This window comes from Oppia nitens, unplaced genomic scaffold, assembly GCF_028296485.1.
Source record: "Oppia nitens isolate AA-2021 unplaced genomic scaffold, nextdenovo-longstitch-racon4-pilon3 scaffold42_pilon_pilon_pilon, whole genome shotgun sequence".
In the NCBI taxonomy this organism is placed as follows: domain Eukaryota; kingdom Metazoa; phylum Arthropoda; class Arachnida; order Sarcoptiformes; family Oppiidae; genus Oppia; species Oppia nitens.
The window spans coordinates 4277-14875 of NW_026533224.1; the positions used below are offsets into that span (position 1 = coordinate 4277).

At 24.3% G+C, this 10599-nt stretch overlaps 1 protein-coding gene across 1 annotated transcript; it reads right to left on the minus strand.

Annotated features, from left to right (window-relative positions):
- Positions 1 to 1649: 1649 nt before the first annotated feature.
- Positions 1650 to 9090, minus strand: LOC128959157 (uncharacterized). Its single transcript, XM_054305098.1, has 2 exons — positions 8866 to 9090; positions 1650 to 2027 (listed from the first exon to the last, which is right to left on the minus strand). Exons 1-2 carry the CDS (start codon positions 9088 to 9090, stop codon positions 1650 to 1652), a joined length of 603 nt encoding a protein of 200 aa, XP_054161073.1.
- Between the last annotated feature and the right edge of the window lie 1509 nt (positions 9091 to 10599).

Genomic DNA, 10599 nt, shown 5'->3' on the forward strand with positions numbered 1-10599 from the left:
TGTCAAAATAAAATCCAAATAATTCATACATGTTATTTAACATTTTACAAACAAATTCAGTTTTTCCCGAACCCGATGGACCATAGATAATAAATCTTCTCGGGTGTTTAAATGTTGCATCATATGTTGCCATTACAAATTTTAAAATATTAATATTTAGTATTAATTAATATTACACTATATATTTATTAATGTCCTTGAATTTAGTTATAAATAAAGAAACTTTTTAAAATTTTGTTTTAGTTAATATTCGTTTATTATGGCTTTTCTTTCACCAAGTTTCAATGATTTAAAAATTATTATATGTTCTAATGGTTTCAAAATTGATTGTGAATTTATTTTAAGAGAAATTGGATTTTGTTTTAACAATATAAGTGGAAGTGTACCATTTAATTGTCGTATAAATCGAAATAAAATTGATGTTTCAAATCAATATTTAATTGACTACCTTGAAAATGAATTTCATGGATTAAAATTCAACAAAAAGTTTGAGTATGGATTATCAGCAAGTGAATTTGTTCCTGTTATTAAAGCAATATATCATTTAAATTCCAATACTAAAGCAAAGTATATTGGAATAACTAAAAATGATGAAGGGATTAAAGGACTATTATATAAAGCAGGATTTGGTCATTTAATTATTGAAATTGATAACATTGATGTTCTCAAAATTTGTGATAAAACTATTCCTACTGATGGAGAGTTAATGGTTATTCAACAAAATGATATAAGTATTCAACCTTGTAATATTCATGATAGACTTAAATCTATCTATAAACCTCTCTGCGCAAAAACTAAAGCTGAATATTTGTATAAATTATTAAACGACAATAAATCGGATTTAACTCAAGGCCAAGTTTTATATTAATATAAATAGTTGAAAAATTTTATTTTAAATCATTAATAATGAAGCCATTGAATAATGATATACCTTCTTTGAATAATCTTTATAAATCAGATAGTGTTAAACAAACTATATATAGTATTTTAAGTGAAGAATTTGACTACGTTTTTGATTCTCTATTAAATGATGCTAAATGCATCAAATCATTATTAGTTAAAGAAATAATTCGCAATAAAATTGACATTAAAGAAATGTATATTCAATATGGATTCCCTATGGAAAACTTGAAACAATTAAAAATTATATTGGATACAATTAAAGAATGGAAGACTAATGAAGATTGTGACAATGTATTTACCAATAATTGGGATAATGAGGTATATAATTCTAAAACTAATACTAATAACAACTAATTTTTAGTATTTTATAGGAATAAAAGAATTGTTCAAATAATCATCATTTGTTGGCACATATTATAATCAACTAGAAAAAACTTATTTTAATATTATTTGTACTGTACTTAATTTAATTAATAATTAAAAAATAAAAATGTTTTAATTTAATTTTTTTATTTTTTAAAATAAAATAATTACAATATTGAAAATATATATATATAAAATTATATAATGATATATTTTTTTTAATAAATTGGATATATATAGTTTATTTAAAATTTAACAATGATTAAATAATAGTATAAACATTTTAATCTATTAAATATATAAAATAAAAATAGTTTTAAAAATTAAAATTAATAAACATTATAATAAAATAAAAATATTAATAATATTTAAAATAAAATGTATTATTTTCCAGTAGAACCAAATCCTTTGTCAGCTCTTTGTGTTTGTTTAAAAGTTGCATTAAACATTGTCACTTTTTTCAATGGTAATATAATAATTTGTGCAATTTTATCTCCATGAATATAGGCAAAATTATTAATGCTATTATTAATCAATAGCACTTTTATTTCACCAGTATAATCTGAATCGATGACACCAGCTCCTATATCTATACCCTTTAATGCCATTGAACTTCGTGCACATATTTGCCCATAACATCCATTCGGAATTTGCATTTTTACACCAGTTGAAATTAATTTTCTTTCATTTTGTTGCAATACTCCTACATCATTTGCATACAGATCATAACCTGCACTCTGTTCACTTCCTTTTGTTGGTATCTTTCCATCATTTATTAAGTTAATTTTCAATTGTTCATCTAAACAAAAAATAATGTTTATAATATTTAAGATTAACAACTAAATATATAATCTTACCATTCGGTACAATACATTTTTGAAGTGAAGATATACATTCAAATGATCGTTCATTATAATATTTAATATCTGCAACTATTGCATTGGCTAATAAAAGATCTTTTCTAAACATGTATTTGTCTAAAACATTTTCGTTAATTATTTCTATCTTAATATAAGTATCATTATTATCAACCCAAAAGCAACGCATAATTAAATTTACATTTTTTAATTCAATTATATCAAAAAATTTTCCAGCTGAAAATTTTGGTATATCATAATTGTTTTTAATCTTAATAATACATCTATTCATTGGCTCAATTATATAATCAAACAAAGGTATTATATTAATAATACCAAAAGATGACAATTTAATTAAACTTTTTTGAATATTATCTTGGGTAATGGGTAGAGATTTTTCAGTTATATAGGCTCCATTAATTATGTTATTAGAAATTTTTGCCACAGAATTCATATTTAATAACTGGTTTAATTGTTGTGGAGAAGTTATTTTTTTAATAACTATTTTGCTAAATTTTTCTAGAGATAATGGGGGAGTTGATGATGATGATGATGATGATGTTGATGCTATCTGATCGTTTAAATGAATTGATGAATTTTGAGATGTATCTATAAAAATTATAAATAAGATTTATAATGACCAAACGGAAGACAATTCACACCATCATCTAAAATGAATGATTTGTCGTCAAAAGGTTGTAATACAAATTTTTGTAATTGAACAGATTTCAAATTATGATTTTTAGATTCAATTTTGTTCATCGTCGTATTAAAATATTTTTCTTCATTTAAAACATTTATGTAATGATTATGTGTCATATAATTATTTATAATATATTTTTTTACACCTTTAGCCACACGTTTATTCATAACTTCATCATATTTAATAGAATATAATTTACTTTTTAATCCAATAAATTCATTTACTGGTTTTTCTCCATATTCTGATTTTAAATATCCAATCATTTTTTGATGTTTGTCATTATATAAACTATGATTTTTTGAAAAATTTGAGTAATCCATTATAGGTGAGAAATATTTTTTCAAATCTTCATAATAGTCGTTAGTTTTAATTTCATAAACTAAACTGTCCGTATCTGTATATAATAATTTTATTTTATTATTATAATGATTTTTAAAAACTTTGTAATGCATAGAATACATGTAATATTTAGAAAGTTCTAAAACGGAAAATCCAATAAATATTGGTTTATCTAAAGTTACATTTGTCTTATTCATTTTAATCAAAGCAGAGTTCTCAGTTAGAATCTGTGCAGTATTAAAATTTAATTTTTGAATATATTTATTTGCTTGTTTCCAATTTAAAGCAAATTTTATATCTATATGTTTTCTTTTGTCTTCAATACTTTTACCAAATACAGAATTATTCATTAATTTATACAAATCTTTTTCAAAATCATTTGTTGCAATTTTTCTAAGATTTGTATTTATTGATATATAAGATTTTAAAAAATCGCTTTGATAAAACCCTATTCCGCGGTGAATTTTTTTATTTTTAATCCTAATTCCAAATACAGTTTTAAATTTTTAAAATGAATAATATATTTAGTTTTATCATAAAATGTTAATAATAATTTTTCCGTAGCTGATCGATTATATCCATACATTTTAAGATCTTTCAATAAATTGTGTTGATAATCACTTAATAAATTGTTTGTAATTTTTAATTTTTCTGGAGCAAGTGGAAAATCATGTTTGTCATGTAAATTTGAAGGATATTCTAAGTCACATTCTAAAATATATCCTTTGTCACCATTTGTTTCAATAGTATTCCAATTTATACTGTTAAGAGTAGTAATGTCAACCCAATTAAAATTTTTTAAAGGTAATTTTTCGCTAAGACTTTTACCATATAGATTATTTACATCTAAATGAGTTAAAAAGATAGTGTCGTTTTTATCATCAAAATTTTTACAATATTTATTATTAGCAATTGAATGTCTTTTAAAGACATTACAAATTCCTCCTCTTATTCCTTGTTCAATAAACATGTACATGTCAATATCTTGCATTAGTTCAATTTCTATTTTTGTTAATTTTAAAGCGGCGGCCCACGCCAAACCAGGTATAGAATAAAAATGACAAGGTTCAAGTTCATATTTATCAAATATCATTTTTCTAAAAGTTTGAAAAATATCACATAGTAAAGCTGTATCCAATAAACAATAGAAATCATGATATTCTCCCAAATTTTTAATTTTCATTATTTTCCAAATTTTTTTAGCAAAATTGTAATCTTCAACACTGATTGATGTATCATTTAATTTAGAATAAAATTTTTCAATTGTTGGTAACTCTGGTTCATCAAATTTTTCCCAACTATCCATGTATTCATATGGATATACTCCTTTTTTAAATAACATTCCAATAAAGTCATTATTAATTTTATTACAAAATATTTGTTTAGTTATCGAAAAATTATTATTTGAAGATTTTAAATTTTTTACTAATACATCTAAACTTTCACTTAAAAATTGGCACGAATCAAGTACTTTTATATTATCCAAAGATATTGAAATAAATTTTTCTATAGATTGTGGTATAACAGTACAGCTTTTAAAATAATTTGATTGTAAACTTGCTATTATAAAATGCGAGTCGTAATTTTTTAAATTGTGAAAAAATAAAGGTATTTTATAAGGTAGTTTGAATCTTATGTTACACATTTTATGAGCAGATCCTCTATATTTTCCAGTTAAATGATCATGATCATAAACCTTATCTTCAGGTTTAATATAGTTTTTACATAAAAAACAAATAGTTGATAAATGATGTTCTTTTAATTCAGAATCAGTAATTATCATTGAATTTTCTTGAACTAATTCAGCATTTATTTGTGTTGAAATTAAAGATAATGTATTTAAAAAATGATTCATACAGTTTTTTCCTCTGTAAACTTTATAAAAGTAAATTTCATTTTGATTTTTTATAACAATAATAGAGTAACCACAAGCGACATGTTGAGCTGTTTGTTTAGTTTTTTTATTAAGTTGCGATTTTTCTTTTACTAATAAAGATTCAAAATCAGCATACATTACATATGGAAATTTATACATATACTCATAGTGTTCAAATTTCATAGTTGGTTTTTTTGACATTTTGACAGTAAGAGGTTTAAAGTGTAAACAATTTTTATAATGTTCGTTTAATTTAATTTTAGTTAAAAATCCATTTAAGCAATTAGAACAGAAATGTCGATAATTTGCTTGCATACTTCCACACAGTCTATTGAAATTTTTAATATAATAGAAATGATTATTATACAACAATAATTTAATAGAATGCTTTGCTTTATGTTTTGATATATAAAGTGGTACAATTGATTCTTCATAAGTTGAAATTTTTTCCCAAGTATAAATATTTATACGAATATTTAGATGTTTATTATTAATTTCAAATTTTTTAATAGATTTTAAATTTAATGGGAATTTTAAATTTTTCAAATTTATATATTTTAAAAATGGTTTAAGTTGAGATAAACGTTCTAAATGAGGACTTTTTTTATTATTAAACTTATAATAATTATTAGCAATAAATCCTAATACAGACCAAATAAAACATTTTTTATCATTAGTTTTTATTGAAATAATTGCACGTTTTCTTAACACATGATCAGGTAGTTTAGTAGTTTCACAACCCCCTTTTAGTGGATTGTATTTAGCTATTCGTACATCTAATCTGTCTATTTCATTTATTATCCAACCGCTACCAAGTGATTCAAATGTATTAATTTTATTATCAAAATAATTTATTAGTCGATTTATTATATATTTATTTTTATAATATTTATTTATTATAAAATTATCACTTGTAAAATAACTTATTGTATAACTTCTAACGCCAGCAGTTTCTTTATAAAATGTACATTGCAAACAAAATTGAATTTTTGTTGATACAAATTTTTCCAAGACATAATCAATTAATCTTTTAATATCATATTGATATTTTAAGAAAAAGTCTTCACTGTTTTTGTAATCTTCAACTGGATATAGTTCATATTGTTGAAGAAAATGTTTGAAAGCATGTTTTGATAATTTGAAGTTTAGATTTTCTGGTAATTTTAGTTTACTTATATTTCCTGATCCAGTTTGGGTAAATTCTATTAATTTATGTTTAATAAACGAAAACATAGTATAAAATAGAATGCCACAAAGTAAACAATTTATCGGCATTGTAATATTTGAGTTTTTAAAACAATTATCATAATGTTTCCTCACTTCGCTATAATGACTTATTTCTGATAAACATATTTGACATCTAGTACTTGATATGATTTTATTATGGTGAGCAAGTCTTTGATGATGTATATATAACCGATGTGAAGAAAAACTTTCATTACAGTCATTGCAATTGAATTGTATAGTTGACTCCTCCATAATGTCTAAATAAAATGAAAATAAAAATAATTAATTTTTACTTAATTATACTAAATATTTTTATAATATTTAGTTGTTTTCAATATATTTATAAAATATTAGATGAAATTAAATCTCAAAAGCAGATAGATTATATAATAAAAGATGAAATTGATAATTGTTATTTATCAGTTCATACAATAATTAATTTAAATGCATCTATATTATGGAATGAAACCGAATCAAAGTTTATTTGGCAGAGCAAATTTCCAGACAATAATATACATTCATATATCTCAAGTTACACGAAACCATATTTACTAGAACTAATTCAAAACAGTACAAAAGATTGTATATGCTGTAATTAAAATTTATTTTTTAAAAAACTATATTTTTTATTTAAAACTATTTTATTATTGTAACACTATATAATTTAAAATTTTTATTAAATTAAATAATTTTTAAAAATTAAATACATTTAGTAATATATTAATTATTATAAAAAATTAATACTTTGTTATAAATATATTTTTTAATTAGTTATCTGTACTATTTTAATAACTTGTAAAAAATGAATTTTGATATTTATAAATAATAAACAAAATATAAATTTTAAATTTTATAATAAAATGCAAATTAATATTAATATATTAATTAATAATATAAAATCGTCAGCAACATCGTGCTACTACAATATAAAAATAATTAATAACATAATAGTAGCACGATTGATGTTACTGTCTCCAATAGACAAATTTTATTATAGCCAAACAGTTAAAATAAAAATATATTAATAATATTAATATAATTAATAATATAAATATTTTTAGTAATATTAATATATTTAATAATATTAATATATTTAATAATATTAATATATTTAATAATATTAATATATTTAATAATTTTAATATATTTAATAATTTGAATAATATATACGGTTAACGGTACCAAACGGTTAAAATAAAAATATTTTAATAATATTAATATAATAAATTATATTAATATAATTAATAATATAAATATTTTTAGTAATATTAATATATTTAATAATATTAATATATTTAATAATATTGTAATACCTGATACTATATCACAGTAAATTTATTAATAATAATAATTAAAATTTCAAATAATAAATTAAATTAAATATAACTCACCGGTACACATGTACCTAAAATTGTATATGTGGCCTAATTTGCTAACATATGTTAGCCTGAATTAGGACCACCACTGACTAGAAAAACACATATTAAATATATTTACGTAGGCCTTGATTAGTGTTATCAAGATTTAAAATATCACAATGATATATCACAGATAAGATAAAAAAATAAACAATTAAAAAATGTATAATATATAGATATATAACAACAATTATCACATTTTTTTTGTGTCACATAATCGGTGATAGTCTGGCCATTAGTGACCAGATTTTCACCGGGATAATTTTAAAAATTAGGCCTAATATTGGCCTAACATTATTACATTATAATAAATAAATATTAGTATTTAAATAAATAATTAAAATTAAATAAATTATCACAAAAAAAAATATCACAATTTATAAAACATTAGAAACAAATATAATAACAAAAATATACAATATTGATATCTGATCAGTGACCGACAACCACTGACTAGATTTAAATAAAACTTTAGATTTAGTTAGACAAAAATAAGGCCTAACTGAATATACTGACCAGATCACTATCACAGATAAGTAATACTGATTAGATAATAAAAACATCACTAAATAAATAATACTTACAGTATGACAATAAAAATTAATATACAAATAAGTTACACTTACCTTGTATTTTATACATACTGACCACAGATATAGGATGACCAGATGACCCGAAATTGACCTAAACAAAAATGATTAGTAAACAAAAAATTAAAATAATTTATTATCTTAAAATCTAAAATTTTGTAAAAAAATACTTACACAGAAAAAAATATTGTCGAAAAAACAAAAATAAACTAAAAAATACTTACCTCACAAAAAATTAGCACTAAATTAGTTATTAAAAAAAAATTGATGAATTTTACAAAAAAAGTAATTTTTAATAATTATCTAAAATGAACTCATTTCACAGGAAGTGAAAATGGTATATAAGTCGGAGTCAGTTGTATGTAAAAATCACTTCAGTTTGAAGAGTTGTAATAACTTTTTAATTATTAATAAAACTTACCTTTTAATACTTTACGTAATTTTTGGACGTGATTGATTAACGTAAGTTTTTTTTTAAGTAGTAGTACCGTAGGTATTGGCCACCGTAGTCGGCGGTAGTCGACTACGGGGGCCAATAGACACCCTCCCGGTTAGACCGGCATAGTGAACCCCCCTCCCCCCTTCGGACGTGTTTGTGATGGACCGGCAGACATAAACCTGTGATGGCTCTGGTGGCGAAAAGGACGGTTTGGTGGCGCTGATTGGGACCAGGACGTGTCAATATATGGTGCCAAAAAGTACCAAGCTCCGTCGATTTATAACAATGGTGGCTGGAGTGGGATCGAAGTACGACCCGACCCCACTCCATGGCTAGCTTTAGTGTCGACTGCGAGTGTGATCTTGCGGGTGGCATTAATGCTTAAATTTTTTCAGAAAATGGCCGATAACACAACTGCGTTTGCTGATTCAACGAACGACTTTATGGCGTGGATGACAGAAGTGCAAACAGGAGAGATCTTTGAGGACGAATGGACGCCGCTGACTATTAATGAGGACAACATGACGCCAATACAACTGCCGAGAGCCGATTTGGAAACTTTTTCTTTTGGAGTTGCTGTTTCTATCATCTATCCCGCCAACGAAATCTTTGTGGTTGGTTACAAAAATGGATCAATTGCCGTCTACGTCCGTGTCACACTTGATTTGCTTCGTTTATATAACGCAACCGACGAACCAATAATTGGCATCAATACTAAAACACTGAGCCCGGCTGCCGAATTTCCGTGGAACGTCACAAGCGATTTTAATATAAGTGAAATTATATTTTTTGCCGTTAGCGACTATAGCATTTGTGGACTCGCCTATCATGAGAATAATGACGATCGCAATTTTACGTATCATCACACAAATCGTATTGCATCTACTCTTATGGAGACGCCGATTGGTGCAATATTTGTTGACACCATGGGAAATATCTATGAAATGACTCATCAATTTGGTGTCAGCTTTGATTTTATTCGGCGCATAACTCTCAATGAACCCGTGGAAAACTGTTGTTTTTTCTTCTGTGGTGACCAAACAGTACCTGATAATCGATGGCACATCTATTTATATATGACAAATGATCATTATGGTGCATTATTTCACGTCAGTCGCTTTAATCATAACAATATGGAAATTCAAATTTTGTGGAAACAAGAGTATCTGATTAATACTAATTATGGAATGATGTCAACATACACATCTCAATATATATACATCACAAAAGTAAGAACTTTCGATTCCATTCATTTACGACATTACGTGACTATGTTTGAAATCGATAAAATGCATTTGGCACCACCGGAACGTGACTTCTTAACTATTCGTGGAGGAACTATTGCCGACATAAACACATCTAATAGCTGTTTGGTTATCACTCAAACTGATGGTTTTGTGCAACTATTCTCATGTGAGTTGGATCTTATGATGTTGACAATTATTCAAACAAATGACGAGCCGGTAACTGCAATCACTTATCTACAATCACACCAATTTCATCTCTACCTGCTAGTCGGTTATCGTAATGGAAACCTCACACTTCGAAGAATTCCTCGTAGTGGCCGTACTTGCTGCTTCAGATGCCGACCTCTGTTTAAAGAAAAATTCCCTTATAATTATATACAACCCAATATGATAACTTATGTCTGTTCTCATAAAATTTAATAAAACAATACTAAATAAAATAATATTTAAAAATATATATATATATTAGAATAAAAAAAAATTAATAATAATAAATAAAATAAAATTAATTAATAAAAATATACTAATAAAATATACTTATAGAATGCGAGTCATACGTGTAAATGGCATTCCAACACCTGCATGGATATCACCAAAAGAGCTTGAATTAGATGAATTCCGATATATAAGAAACAAC